This window comes from Aptenodytes forsteri, unplaced genomic scaffold (assembly GCF_000699145.1).
Source record: "Aptenodytes forsteri isolate BGI_AS27 unplaced genomic scaffold, ASM69914v1 Scaffold194, whole genome shotgun sequence".
Lineage (NCBI taxonomy): Eukaryota > Metazoa > Chordata > Aves > Sphenisciformes > Spheniscidae > Aptenodytes > Aptenodytes forsteri.
The window spans coordinates 980,753-996,521 of record NW_008795243.1 but is presented as its reverse complement, the minus strand read 5'-3'; the positions used below and the strand labels follow the sequence as shown (position 1 = coordinate 996,521).

Below are 15,769 nucleotides of genomic sequence, written 5' to 3'. Positions count from 1 at the left end.
CCCTCCAGTGAGTAGTAACTTTCAAACCCTAGCTGCAAGGGGAGGGAAACAGCATTACACAGACATTTGGCGTATCTAGGGATAAAGAATCCATATAGGGGATATTTATCACCTGATCATCCATGGAAGAAGTTTCTACCCAAGCTTGCAGCCCCCATGTCCCTGGAAAAAAACTCCATTCCCCTGCCTGTAGTGGGTTTGTACATGGCATAGCAGGGAAGGAGTTTGGCTTGACAGTTGAATTCTGGTTTCTGGAAGGATCAAGTTCGGTTTTTCCCCCATGTTTTTTTCCTTATGTTTGGTTCATAAGTCAAGAAGGAAGAATAATAAACATTCACCACTGCTTCTAAAACAAGCAAACCTCGATCTTGCTCACAGAAGTAATACAATGTAACTCAGTAATGCAAACTAACTCAAGCAATTTTCATCTTTTCTCATTAGGTTTCGTAATGTTTTCTGTATCAAATGAAACATTATGAAACATCCCTCTGTCCAGAGTATTGAAATAAGAATGACAAAAATTTAGTTCCTTAATCTCAGTTCTCTCAATAAATAGACTGTTCTTTGGAGGTGAAAGACAGATCCCAGGTACCTGGCACACATTTTCAGTATCACTTATTCTGAGCTCAACATTGCTACTCTTTTACTCTTTGGGAACTACATCAGTCACAGAAGAGTGGAAAGATAATCAGAACTGGGTTGTAATCACATCTTAGGTTTTGTCTGGAAATAAAGTGGGCATAAGACATTACTGACCTCATCCCTTGCTCTAGAATGGCAGCTTAATGCCTCCTAATCACTCTTTGCAAACAATTCTGGGCATAGTTGGGTTAAAATATGAAGTTTGAAAAGCAAAGGCTTTGGTTTCCCCCAAGAAAACATAATATGAAATTACACCCTTAGGTCAACACAGAGCCTTTCTCAAAGTGCACATCTTGGGGGCCTATATGCAAGGAATAAAACAAGCCTAACACAATAAAATTTGAACAATTTGTTGAAGGTGAAGTTATTCAGCTACTGTTAGCCAATCCACTGGCTCAATACGGCCAGAAGTGGGAGGTGCCACTTCCTTTATATACTTGCCCCATTTTTCCTTTCTGTCAGCTATATGCTGCCTTGTGGCAACTCTGGCTCATTAAGAAAACCTCTGTGACTTGACTCAGTTCACTAGCCTCACAGAAAAATATCCGGTAAAAAAGATAAGACAAAACCCAAATGTGTATACAGTCTTCTGCTGGGATTGTGAGTCAAATCAAAAAAGGATGAGGTCCTGGTGTGTCAGAGTAAGCGCAGGAGGAAGGGAAAGAGCACATGGCTAAAAATGAGAGAAGAGGAGCTGCAGGACCTCCTGCTTCCACTGAGATTTTGAATCAATGTGACCACTCCAGAAAGAAATCATCCCTTTATGTGTTCTGCATCAAAATTTTTCCTGTGCCTCTGTTGGTTTAATTTCCACACATCAGTATGCTTGCCTTGCTTGGCATCACCCAAATTAACTTATTTTTACAAAAGGTTCCTCAGAGTAAAGCCTTAACATTATAGTACTAACATGTCCCCCCCCCCCCCCGCCACTACTGTGGTAACCAACCTGAAAAGGTTTTAAGAACATGCAAAATGGTAAACTGCAACTTCTGCAATAGTAGGACACTAGCAGGGTATAAATGTTTCTGAAGAATCTTGCAGGTTTCAGATGCTCTGTAGAAAGATTAATAAGAAAGCATTATTTTCATAACAAGGGTGGCACAGAAAATTTTCAACAAGTGACTATGCACGGTTGCAACCTTCAATGGGCCATATAAGGATTTCAATATTAACAGTTGTTATATTTGTCTGAACTATTTCAAAATCAGAACATAATACTTCCATTGAAAAAAACCCAAACAAACAAAAAAAACCCCAGGTTTTCATCAAGGTAACAAGTCATCAGCTTTCTTAAGACCTTAGGAGTGCTAGAAAGTACCTTAGCAAAATAAGCAAAATCATAATGGCTTCAGAAATACTGAGAGTCCACAGCATACTGACTTGATAGCAAAAAGCAGAATACTCAAAATCTCTGATCCTCAGCATTTGGGGAAAATAAACCACTTTCTTAGTATTTGCTTTTGATTTTTCAACAAATCTGGCTAATACCTGGCCCTGCTGACCGCTGGTTTGACATATTTGCATAAAGTTAATCATAAAGGTCTAAATACCACATCAGAGTTCATGCATCAACTTCAGTATGCCGTTTCTCAGCTGGTCTATGTCAGTAGGATCAGTACCTCCACCAGCAAGACAAGCTAGAGCTGTTTGGAGCAACCATCTTGTGGGATTCTTTCAGTGAGTATTACTTAAATGCAGCAACTCCAGTCTAGCAGTACTTTTATTAAATAAGTTGTCAGTAAACATTTTCCTGAAGCAGAGTTTCCTCTGCTGCTGGATTACATTTGATTTGTGTGATCTGGCAAAAATGATCTTGGGCTCAAGATTCCTTCAGAAACTGTATTTGTTAAACTGAACAACTTAACACTATAACCATAGCCCCAAAAGGGACATATTGCTTGCATAAGTCATCAGCAAATTTAAGTTGAAGACATTTCAAATACAGTATATCTACATTTGGATATAGAAATTAAAAAAACCACCACAAAACATTAGTCCCAAGCATTCCTTAATGTTTAGCTCCATAGCCAAAATTACTGCTGTCCACCAATAACCATGGGTTCAGTGTTCAGACCTGCAAGTATCTTCAAATATTTGATTCTATAATAATTCCAAAGAAACCACCTCGAGTATCAGTACAGATGACTAAACCCATCAATAACCTGGTCCACACAATTAAAGTGGTACCAAATATGGCTGGTCTGAACAATATAAGTTCATACAAAATATTGTTTTACTCAAAGGCAAAAATCTGAAATGAAACAGTAATTAACTTAAAAGTTTTGACTGAGCTGTTTACAAACAAAGACCGCTTCTGTCATTGTCAGCACACTGTCAAAATGAGTACATAGAAAACGCTCACCTCATTTCTGCCATTATATCCTCATACAAATCCTTTAGTAAGAAGGTTATTTTATTCCTGTCACGTTCTGTGGTACACTGAAATATCATTTGCAAGATCTCTTGCATGATCTCCAGAGTTCTGTTTTGGGACTGAGTTCAAACTTCTCTATATTGTGCATTATCAAAAAATGAATCAATGAAGTCAACTATCTGAAGATCAATATTGTTTGTATGCAAAGCTTCTTCCATAACAGCAAGATCAGCAATTATATGAAGGAGACTGTTTAGCAAAACTGAATTAGCAGTATGAGTATTCAATTTTTCTCTGCTAAGACGACCATCAACAAACAACATACCAGTGTAATCTTCCTTAGACTTATTTTGGAATAGTTCCAGAAAGTCAATAATGTCTTTGACAACCAGCAGTAGGTCACTTGATGAATTTTCATTAGCCATAAGGAGAATTAGAGCATGCATTATTTTAGGATAATTTTTATTTTTACACTCGCATAGAAAGCTGTTCACAATCTCTTGTATGTCTTCAAAATTTCTTAACATAGCATCTACAGATGATGTATTAAACTGCTGTATTAAAGCATCAAAAGCCACTGAAGAGGACTGTCCAGTGGCTAACCTCAGTAATTGAAACTCTTGGTCTATCACTGCAAGTAAGTGTCTAACATTAAAATTCACCAATAAATCTTCTATGCTTGTAACTATAGGAAACCAGAAGTTCTCAAAGTTATCAGATATATTACTGTTTCCATTTAAAGCTGATAATATCATAAGCATTGAGTATGTCTGGTTTCCAACAGAAGACAGTGTCATTAAGGGTTGAATTACAGAAAGAAAAGAAAGGACAGCTTCTGTATCCAGGAGTCTAGAAACATCGCTGGTCATATTCTTAAAATTAGTAAGAACAGTCTTTATAAGTGATGTTCTTGAATGTCTGTTCCAACTTAGACCACCATAAAGATCATCCAGCTGTTCGAGAACACCTTTGGCCATCTCCATTTCTGCCACTGGCATACTGCCCAGTGCTTCTACAATTTGTAAAGCCACTTGTCTCTTCGGTGTGGAGGAACAATTGATTGAGTATGTATTATTCACCTGCAGTGGCACAGTGTAGAGGGATAGCTCATTCCAAAAATCTAGCAGCTTTTTGAGAACTGAGCCATTTACATGATGGAGGTCAGAAAACTTCAAAAGAATAGAGTTCCATTCTTTGATCTGATGAAAAAAGCAGGTCAGATTGCGAGTGATATCCATCTGGAAGTCTTCCATAGTGCATGAGGAACTGTCCTCCAGAGTGATGAGTTTCAGCTCCTTAACGACTTGGATGACTGCATTGTAACTAAGAGTAGAATTGCTATGCACAAACTCACAAGGTTTAAAGGTGGGATCACTCTGAGGTGTTGCTGTTGTGAGAGTCCAGCAGAACGCTGCAGAAAAACAAACTGAGGCCTCTGCAGGTTCATTAGACGTATCTGTCAGTGTCTCCAGTAACATTAGAAGACTTTCTACTTGATTAGAGAACTCCTTTGCAGTAAACATTGGCATTTTTGCTTCCTGAGTCAATATGAAAGCGTATACTTCAGTTAGTGCTTCCGTGATGTTTCCATGAGCTAATCTTTCTGTAAGGCTGTTGACATTGAGGAGGAAATGGAACATCTCTTCTACATCGTAGAGCTCATCTTGTTCAAAGAGTCGTGTTATTTGCCATAAGCCAGTCAGGTTCCAATTACACGAATTATTCTGAAATGCATCCCACCAGTCTGTTAACATTCTTAACTCAGAGTTCTCAATATACAAAGGTTTGATATTTTTAAAGAAATTATCTAGGCTCCTCTGGACTTGTTTGAATTGACTTATCAAGAACTCAACATCCACGTTCCTCATATTTTGCACCAAGGTTACCATATGCTTTAGAAACTCTTTACCATCTCTTAATGGAAAGCCAGTAAAACTAGAAGACTTGAAAATTTTAAGTGCCTTCCTTACCAGTTCAATATTCAGAGCTGCTGTTTCTATCAGTTTCTGGAGAAAGGTTTTGTGTTCACCCTGCAAGTTTGAGTCAAGTTTACTAAACACATCTTGAAAGAACTCCATCAACAAACTGGTATTTTTCTCATGCAAGAAAGGTTCAATCTCAACATCCAAATGAGAGGAGCTGCTTTCTTGGATTTCAAAAGTTTTATTTTTCAGAAGAGTTTTAATTCCTGCCAAAAGTTCAACTGATGAAAGCTGAACACGGTGAAAAGGATTAAGGAACATCCTTGAAGTCCTGTTAAATCCATGGATTGACTGACTAAAATGGGTCTTATTTGCTGTATACCGTGAGTGCCCCACTAAATCATTGACAACTGTTTGTATTTGCCCTCCAGAGTTATTTAAAAGCGTAAAAATAAATTCAAGCACACTGTCATCTTTTACATAAAATTCAGGGAGAATAAATTTTAAAGCTTTTGCTATAATATTGAAATAAATTTACACAAATCACATCAGAACCAGTTAGGGAACATTCAGGGAGTATCAAATTAAAAATCAAATTAACAAAGTCCATCACGTTCATTAGCTTAGCATCTCTTTCAATGTTTCCCAGAGATTTCAGTAGAAATAAAATATGTTTTGCACTTTCAAGGTGGGAAGGTGACTTGTATTTTTCACTGAGATTACTTAATCCACGTATCCATCTGTTACAATCCTCTGCTTCATCCACTGTACTATAAAAGTTTAGAAAGGAATTAAGATGAGATGAAAAATTTGTTTGCAAATGGCTTACATCTTTCAGAGTATTGTCCAAAATTAGTTTGGTAATATTCTGGAAAATGCTGATACAAACCATATATTTTCCTTGAGATACACTTTTAAAGAAAGCAGTTGTGTCTTTTATCTCAGCAAGAATAATTCCAAGTTCCTTTTGGGAGAGCTTGAGAATAGTAGAAAGGGAATTTCCAATAGAAAATACACCAGCACCCCTGTCTTCTCCCTCGGATCCTCCTGAGATGAAAGTATCAAGCCAAGAATTCAAAAGCTCTCCATTAACAACCTTCAGTATAGATTTCTGCAATTCAGTTATCATGACTCCCATCATTTCTAAAACACTTTCTAAACTGTTACTTTTAAGCGAGCTTGTGACATCAACTGCATTGTTAAATACATTTTGAAGATTAGCAAGGAAAGCTTCAAAATCTTTCCAGTCATTTAAATCACCACCTCCTTCAAATATGATTTTTAATAGATTCATTGCTTCTGTTGTAGCTTCAACAATAACCATAGCTGTATTATTGCACAGTTCATCATGAGTTGCATTTGAAAGACTTTCAGAGAGATTTGCCAAATCATTTCTTAGACAGACAAAAAAGGTTGAATTCAAATTTAAGATTTTGGATGCTTCTTCAAAAACCTCTGTCCAGGTTTGAAGCCATGTAAAAGTGCAGTGCAAAGCAGAAGGCACACTAACCTTATCTCCCAAGTTTGTTACATTAGACAGAACACTGTCCAATGGAAGCAGAAGTAAGTTGTAAACCTCTGCTGAATGATCTACAGAAGTACTGTTTGACAGATAAAAATCAATGCACCCATTATTTACCAGGCATTCTGGGAAGATACCAAGAAACTGTTCCAAATAACAGAAGGCAGCTGTTTGGAGCTCTTCATCTATAAACAAAGTTTTAAGGCTGCTCAGAGTGCTATAGACAACTTGCATCTCTTTTTTTCCTTTCTGTGCAAGAGACTGGGCCTGAAACTCTGTGTAGTTGTAAATGATTAGTAACTTTTCACAGAGAGACTTGCTGGTGAAGTTCCAGAGAAGACCAAATGTTTCAGACAAAAAATCAAAAACTCGATCCCTATCTTGGAAGTCATGCCATACTTGAAAAGATGAAGTATCTTTTGAAGTCTCATAAAGAAATGTTAACAGAGTGCTGTTGCCCTCAATATTTAAGACCAGATTATCATTCTGATACAGAGAGAAAAGTATTGGAAGAAATGAGGCCACACTAGTACTGTTTAATTTTTGGATGTTTTTGAAGAAATCGTGCACAATTTCTCCTAATTCTTGTACTTTATATATAAAAGTCGCATTTGAGAGTAATAAAGAGGAGGCATTACTCACTCCATGAATTGTGCTGAAAGACACATTGACATGATCATCAGTCAATGATCTGACCTCATAGAGATTCCTTAGGAAGCTTTCACTTAAGTGTTTTAGATGGTTCAAAGCAGCAATATTTAACTCTGGCCAATCAGTCAGGATATTTCGGAGCAATAGCATACTTCTATTACGGATTTTATTTTCTGCAGTAGAAAATATAATTCTAAATAAGGTCTCCAATACCTCCTCCTCTTCCACTTGACTCAAATGAGAGAGCCTAGAATCAAGTTCATAGAATACAATTTTCACTATATGCCAGAAAACCTCTGTCTCCTCTTTCATCCAGAATCTCTGAAGAGGCTGGAAATATTTTCGTAGTTCGTTATAGAGTTCAGAAACTGCAAGTGAGAAATTGGTGGCAGATTCCTTCCCCTCAGCAAAATTTTTCATCCATATAATAGTATTATTCAAGACATTTTCAATTAGAGACTGGTTTGAAGAAGCTGAGAAATCAAGCATGTTAATTTCTTCTATGACTTCTACAAGATGAAAAAGATGATCCATTTCATTTTCACCAGAAATCCGTAAGTTTTCTTCTCTCTTCAAAAACTCTTTGAAAGATGTCAAAATTCTGAAAAATTAAGCATTATTTTTTTCTTGTTAGTTACCTAGCAGGCAGACAAGAATTGGTTAAATATATCTTTTATAATTTTATAATATAGTTTTATTTACTTAATTCAAAGAAAGTTCAAATATCATTTAAATAGCAGTCACAAATTAATCACCACAAAACCTGAAATAGCACAAATGACAATCACTTTGGTTTTCAGAAATGTGACAAAACTCACTGAAAAGTCATAGCCACATTCAAATCAAAACCTGAATGTAGGCAGCTAGGTTAAAGAAGTGTGCATTTATCAGTAATTACAATCAAGCTTGTAAGCCACAAAGAGTCAAATAGCTTTAGTTTAAGTACATCACATTTTCAGCTGCTGAAAAGAGCAAAGCTTTTATGCTCCACAGACTAATTATTTTATAGAAAGGAACTTATCAATAAAATTGATCTAAACCTTTAATTTTCCATGAATTCTGAAGATTTTTTTTGTTTTATCATATTTATTGAAAGCCAAAACATTCCAGTTGACTGACTGATAGCTGAACACTGCTATTTTAATATCTAGAAAAGAACCCAAAACATGAAATCACAGTGAAAATTGGAATGCTCCAACCGATGTTTCCATTGTGTCGATAATATTTATCAAAAGAAAAAATGTTTACTAGCTCTGTAAGACTGGTCAAGATTGAGGTGCATGGAAAAAGGAGCATTCCAATGCAAAGGTCTCAAGTTGAAAATAGCTTCTCCTTAAATATGTTTTCTTTTAATAGTTAAAAAGCAGAACACCACACACCATTAAAAAGCTTTGTGAGGGAATTTCTGTGTCAATTACTGGAATGGCTTCTACAGAAGAGAAACCAAGATGTCAAACATTGGGAAAAAAGCATCCCCCACATAGAATCTCTTTCCTAGACCTATTCAAGTCAAAGAAATACCTCTGCATGTATAGCAAACAAATCAGGTGATTTTGTTAGTATTACTATGTAGATAAAATAGTGCACACTCTAGAAACAGTATTTAAGACCAAATCCAAATCCTTGCCCTAGCAAATGTATCTGCACTGATCTTTAAAACAAAGTTGGGAAAGAGCACAAAGGAAAAGTGATTGAATATTCAAGATATCTATTTGCATTCTACTCCTTAACTTCCATTTCGTTTTTACTGTAGATATCAAAAATATCTAAGATTCTGAAAGCCCAAACTAGGAGTTCTTTGCTTCTAGAGCCCATTTTAATCAAGCTGCTAGTCCCTGTCAAGTTCTGCTTGAATGAAAAGCACAACATGACCTCTCTAACAGTGGAGGTAATATTCAAATTGTGCCACCTACAAAATTTTGATTCTTCATCTTTCATTGCATTGATAGTGGTTATTTCCATTTGATAGGTTAAACAAGGGATTGCTTTAGCAAAGAGCTAAATAGCAGCATAATGAAAAATAAAGTTCAAAGTCCAGAAATGTAATTTAGAAAGTATTCTTATCTATTAACAGCTGTGATCGCCAGCATAGCATGGTAAATAATTAATAGCACTTGATAACTGAGGCAGCACTGAACAATTAGTCCAAAGTTGTTCCATGAGGGATATTTTTTTCTTTTTTTAAACAGAGTGATGATTACATGGTTTCTGTTTCACTGTTCATCTGGACATTAGCAGGGCTATAATACAAGTAAATTAGTGACAAGAAGCCCTTGTAACAACACATTGGAACCCTCAGGAGTCCACCACTTTAGTTAGTGCTGATAACACACCAGAGATGGAGATGTCTTTTTTTAAATCTTTTGAATGAAAGCCACAAAGACATAACTTTCTTTGCAGGATTCTCTTTCTTCCCAGTAACACTGAAAAACACCAGCCATTTGGTGAAAAGAGGCAGGGTAATTATGTTCAAGAATTACAAAAGTCCAAAGTGGAGTGGGGTAAAGGATTTCTGGAAAATAGTTAAAGAAAGAAATTACATTGACTAGTTCAACCTTACCGTGACCAGGAAATAAATGAAGAATAATCTGGTAAGTCTTGCAGAAATGCTAAATAATGACCTAGGATGGTCTCCAAACTGAGCTTTTGTCTAGAACAGAGAGATGCTTCTAGTCCACCTGCAGAGAAAATAAAAATTTCAACATCAAGAGACAGATCAAGAAAAGTTTTTATGAACACATCTATAAACAACTTGATGGACTCCCACTGAAACAACCTGAATAAATCCTACCAAATTTAGAAGGACTTGAATGTTTGCAGAAAGAGAAATACATTATGTACATTTTAAAGGAAGTAAATATGCAATTTTTATTAAAGTGCTTGATGTTAGTTCTACTGAATTATTATAATAAATATCAGCTTTACATAAGGCACACCTATATTTTCCTTACAGAACTCCTTACAGAAAAATTCAAACACAATTCCTTACAGAAAAAAGGAAAAACAGAAGATATATACATGAACTGCAGAACTAGTTCAAATAAGATTAGTTTTACTATACCAGAGCGCACTTAGTGCTGTATTCAGCACTGAAAGGAACTTTAGTATTTCTTTTTCCTTGGAATTTCAGTAAAGAGAAAGCAGTTCTGCGAAATTCACTATTACTGCCCAGATAACTGAAATATCTGGAACTGTAATAGATTACAAAACCTGTACAAGCAATTCACATTTGAACAGTTAATTTCACTAACACAGTTCTTCAAAAAAAAAAGTACTGCTTATTTTTTGCATACATTCCATAGCTGCCCACTTACTGATGAGGTATTCAGCACGTTTCTGATTAGCTCTATAGAGAAAAAGAGCAGAGGAAAAAAAATAAAAATGCTTTCAGAAAAACAGATCTTTAGCAAGAACAAGATCTTTCACAAATCCCAAGAACTAGCTTAAAAAAAATCCATCAGTGAACTAAATCCTTCAGAAGCTGGAAATACAAGTGGTGAAAAAATGGAAGAATTGGGAGCATGGTGAGAATACTTAAAGGAAACAAATAGGTGATATTGGGTGAGATCATTTTTTAGAGCTGTTTGGATCAGCCATATTGTGCCCTGCTTCATAGCTCCACAAAAACATTGAGAAGAGTAACACAAAAATTTAATGAGAAAGAATTCTGAAATGGAAGATCTCTCATTCCTCAGCATAAATCTCAGATATTTCAAAGTTCTCCCCAAATAATGAAAAACTAGTGTATTCCAAGAAAGTTAACGGCAGATGGGTCAGACCAGCTAGTCTGGTCTCCCATTTATATCCTGAACTTAAGAAGCCTTCCTGACAGAATACTGTTGCAAAAGTAGAGATTCCAACCAGGTTCAACCAGTTGGAATTTTCCCAATAGAAATGGACAATCAGAAAATTTTCCAGCTGGCACTGAAATCACAGCTATTTATCAGAGGCAGGCTCTGTATATCACAAGTTTTCCTTGGTAATGATTCAATCAGCTGGTGAATCCTAAGGCTGATGGAAACACAAACAGAAACAGACTCACAAATATAAAAATCATCACCTTTTCCCTTTCGGAGGAATACCATGCTCTAAAACAGACAGGGAACCATCAGAATAAAGCCTGTGCTGTGCAGTAGCTGTCTCCTCACCTGACTGACTTCCCGCAGAGCCTGCTTCCTCATTCATGTATTGAGCTACCTCGCATGTCCAACTGACGAAAGTTGTTAAATCCTTCCAGTATGGATTTCCCTCAAAAGCAAACAAAATTTCTTCAAGTGTATTATTAATTCTGAAATGACACAGAAAACAAGGCTACCATGATTAAACCAGTGATTTCTTTCAAAATCAAATTACCTTGTGAACACGTGCCATTTCTCTGTAAATCTCGAGCTACATTCTATTGCTACTTTATGCATACAGACAGTCCTATTGACTTAGGAAAGAACTGAGGCAGGCAGGCTAATATATATAGCTGAGTCCTTTGCTAAAGAAATCGGTGGCATAGCTATTACATCACTCTAAGCACAACTAGACTTTACTACACAGGTTTTTGAGCAGAAAAAAAAAAAATCTAAAAAGCCTTTTAAGAAACCCCCAACAAAATACTCTAGTTCAAAAAGCAGCATTTTGAAATTGAAAACAATTATTGAGGGATGCTTTTATTGAGGAATGCTTCCTCTTATCCTGAAATTCACCTCTGTATTAAAAAAATCATTGCTTTGTCCCTGAAAAAAACAAACAATAAAACACCTCGCATAAAAATAGCGCTGAGCTTTTCTTGCTCTTCAAAGTTACTTAAACACAAGCCTCTATTCCCAGGGGCCTCTTAGCTCTATCAGTGTTTTTGATGCTCAAAAAAAAAAATGTAAAACTAGTCCTCCTGGTGATTTCATCGTCATTTAGAAACGTGGAGGGAGGGAAGGCAATCAAACATTGATCAACAGCAAAGGGACAGGAAAAATGACCTAAATTTTCTAACATCTAAGATGTTATTAATATCTGTGGATTTAATCCCTGCTGCCAATGCAGCTTGTGGAATTTCTGACAGATTCTTGAATGCTTAGAGCTAATAGTTTTACTGCTTTAATAGCAAACTCTTCTGTCAAGTTTCTCATACGCATATGTAGATAGTTCTCTTCTACACTTGTTTAAGTTTGTGACCTAGGACATCTGTCCAGTATAAATGCAACTTCACATTAAATGCATTATGCTTTACATTGCCAAGCAAGAATAATAAAATCCTATCCTATTTTAAAGCACTTTATTGATATAGGGATTTGTCTCTAATATAGTCTGATTTAGCACCATTAAAGCTTTAAATCAGTAGAATTACTGAGTCATTGCAAATGACAATCAACTTAATAAAAAGATGAATGGATTTTCTGCCAAAATAGAGGAACAGTGACCATTTGATGTATTCAGAAAGTAACTTGAGATTGCAATACCCCCCTTAGTGCACTTTCTAACTACCCTCTCTTTAATGTTTTCCTGCAACTCCCAGGAGTCTTTCAGATCCAAGTTTCCAAGCATCCTGAGCAGCACAGTACCGGAGAGGTATGTACCAGGAAGCAGGCTGAGAAGTAGCAGAAAATGCTTGGAAGGGAGAAGATAAAAAGGGAGAATAGGCTTTTAGAATCCTAGATACCTGCCTATCCTCAGCTTCTAACTACCCTCTCTTTAATGTTTTCCTGCAACTCCCAGGAGTCTTTCAGATCCAAGTTTCCAAGCATCCTGAGCAGCACAGTACCGGAGAGGTATGTACCAGGAAGCAGGCTGAGAAGTAGCAGAAAATGCTTGGAAGGGAGAAGATAAAAAGGGAGAATAGGCTTTTAGAATCCTAGATACCTGCCTATCCTCAGCTTATTTCCACCCCTACCCCCCCCCCCCCCAAAAAAAAAACCACTTCTAACCATAAAAAAAATCCCACACCTCCCCAAAAAAAAGTACTACTACTACTACTAAAAAAATCATCCTCTACCTTCCTGTTTGTGCTTATAGAAAATTGTTAACACTGGGTGGTAATCAAAAGCAAAAAGCAGGGTTTGAACCTTTTTATCTATGCAGTTACTGGTTATAATACCTTACTCCAGGCTGGTACCAGTCAGGATCTTTATGTATTAAAAGGTATACAAGATACATACAGTGAGAAGAGAAGCTGTTCCTGACAAGAGCTGAAATGGACATCCTCCTCAGATGGTGCCTCTGTGCTCAGCAATTGATTCATTTCACAGTAATAAGCATAATTTTCGGTTAGCTGCTCTTCTATTTCTTGCCATCCCAAATAATCATCCATTATTGAATCTGGCGGGCTCTGTTGTCCCTGAGTTACTTTCTGCAGGAGCAGGACCTTTCACAGTAAAGAAAGCAATATTTGAAACCAATAAAAGGGAAACTCACCTGAGACTTTGGCCCTGCTTAGATTTGTAATATTGATGATATTGAAATCCAACATAAAATGGATTAAATGAGCAGTCTTTCAAACCTTCTCAATTTTTTCTGGAAGCCACAGCTACTTAGCATGTCTAAAATGTCATATCCACTCAAGAGACTCCACAGGACCACTTCTGCCTTGCCCCCAAGCACATTTTAATTAGTTTAAATAATCAGTTACCCATCTACTTATTAATAGCAAACACTAAGTAGTAAGCTGCAACCCCTGCTAATTTATTTTATTTTGTAATAGTAATATAAGTAAGGCACTGCAAGCTTTAAACATGAAAAGAATTCAGAAATACTTACAGATTCCTTTAGTGACTGGACCTGGTTACTTAGCTTGAAGGTCACCTCTGAGCCATTGCCAGGACACACATATACTGCTAAAATGTCAATGTCATCTGACCCCTGTGGAAGTCTCAGGGTCTTCTCAAACACTCTAAGCACATCATTGCACATATAGGAAGCATTGCTCATCAACATCTATAATGTAATTAATATACTGTCACTTTACAAATGAACTCAGGGTGAAGGAAGATATTGACTTCACACTCCATATTAATTCTCCCAATGAAATGTCAAAAGACAAAAAAGTACAAAGTAAAGTTGGACCAAAATCCTGCTGAACAAAAAGTGAAATCCTCTACTTAACAAGTACTTTTTGTCCCTCAAAAGAAGCCTCTGCAGCTTTATGCAAAATAATATACAAGCATTAAATAACAACATACCTGTTTTAGCTCCACAAAGAGCTTTCTGATGTCTAGGTGAATTAATCCATCTCTTTGGGCAAAGGGAAACAGTTTTTCCAGGCTACGTAAAGCTTCTGTAAGACATTTCCCCCCCACATCCCATAAAGAAAATATGTAACTCAGGGACAGTACAGTAGGAAGCATCCTTCTGGGAAAGAAAACTGGGCATGATATGGTTTAAAAATACAGTAGTTACAGAGGCATAAAGGTTCCACTTTAGTTTAGATGACAACCCTACCCAAAGCACTTAATCATTTTGCACCATACATGTACACAGTTCCACTCTGCACTTCTGAGGAGCAAAGACTGCTCCCCTCCTGCACCACCACTGAAAAAGGCTCATCAAGACAAGGCAGAAAGAAGAGACCAGTCTTCTTACACAGCAAAAGCATGACCCTATGCCCTTTCACAGTTATATCAGAATAGCTCCAATGACTTCAGTGAGCTTTCATGATTTTCAGGAAAGGAAAATGAGATCCCATGTGGGCTTGTAGCTATGAATGCTGTAAATAAACTTAGACTCTTTCCATATGTAACTGTTGATTTAGCCAGCTAATTGTTCTGAAACATGGAAAGGCAGCCTAATTCCTTAAGCTCCCAAGCAAAACTGATCTCGCCCTTCTCAAATAAAAGAAAACCACAGAAATGTTACCAGGTCATGTTAGGGAGTTGCCAAATCCAAATTGCCCTACTGAGGTGAGGCCGCCATAGCTCCATGTCCCCAGGTCCAACCAGCAGCAAGGCTGGGCAGGTAGGCACACAAGCCAACACATACACAGTAAATGCACATGGCCGGCCACACAGATCAACATACGCAGCACTCGCACACATACAAACAGCACCAACAGCCTCATCCTGTTCACCTCCCTGGTTGGTCAGGATGAAGATCTGCTAGAGGGAATACATACATATATATATACACACAGTGTGGATCCCCCCTAGCAGCTGGGCTCAGACACTCAGTCTGCCCAGCAGCTGCCCCTGGATCCCAGCTCCCTCCCCACTTGCTGGCACCTGGGCATACAAGCCCTCGAGGCTGCAGCCCTGCTCCAGCTTCTAATACAGATGTGCTTGCTCACACACAGTGTGGATCCCTGCAATAACTGCTCTTGGACACTCAGTCCATCTAGCAGCTGGTCCTGGTCCCTCAGCTCTCCCCAGCTGCCTCACACATAGGACATACACAAACAGGTCTCTCAGTCAACCCCCAGGTCTCTCTGGTGTTGGCCTGAGCCTCCTGGTTCCTCTGATAGCTGACTCTTCCTCACTGTCAGAGAAGTGCACACCTCCCCAGCTCCCAGGCCACCTCACCCACCCTTCAGCTATCCCAGCCTGATATTCACTAGTGATCACACACTGATATGCCCACCCTCACTCACTCTAGTTTCTGGCACCATGGACACATAGGTCCCACCCCATTCACTGGCACTTGATTTCACTCACTCCAGTCCTTCCAGTTGTTGCTATGGGCCCCTAT

At 37.6% G+C, this 15,769-nt stretch overlaps 1 protein-coding gene across 1 annotated transcript in view; it reads right to left on the bottom strand.

Annotated features, from left to right (window-relative positions):
- Positions 1 to 15,769, bottom strand: part of ABCA13 (ATP binding cassette subfamily A member 13) — a 207,588-nt gene that overhangs the window by 156,229 nt on the left and 35,590 nt on the right. The window contains exons 12-17 of the mRNA XM_019471904.1: positions 13,850 to 14,026; positions 13,252 to 13,457; positions 11,260 to 11,399; positions 10,426 to 10,457; positions 5,768 to 7,690; positions 3,148 to 5,229 (exon numbers count right to left, since the gene is read on the bottom strand). Coding sequence (XP_019327449.1) covers positions 3,148 to 5,229; positions 5,768 to 7,690; positions 10,426 to 10,457; positions 11,260 to 11,399; positions 13,252 to 13,457; positions 13,850 to 14,026 — 4,560 coding nt within the window. The remainder of the gene's footprint in view (positions 1 to 3,147; positions 5,230 to 5,767; positions 7,691 to 10,425; positions 10,458 to 11,259; positions 11,400 to 13,251; positions 13,458 to 13,849; positions 14,027 to 15,769) is intronic.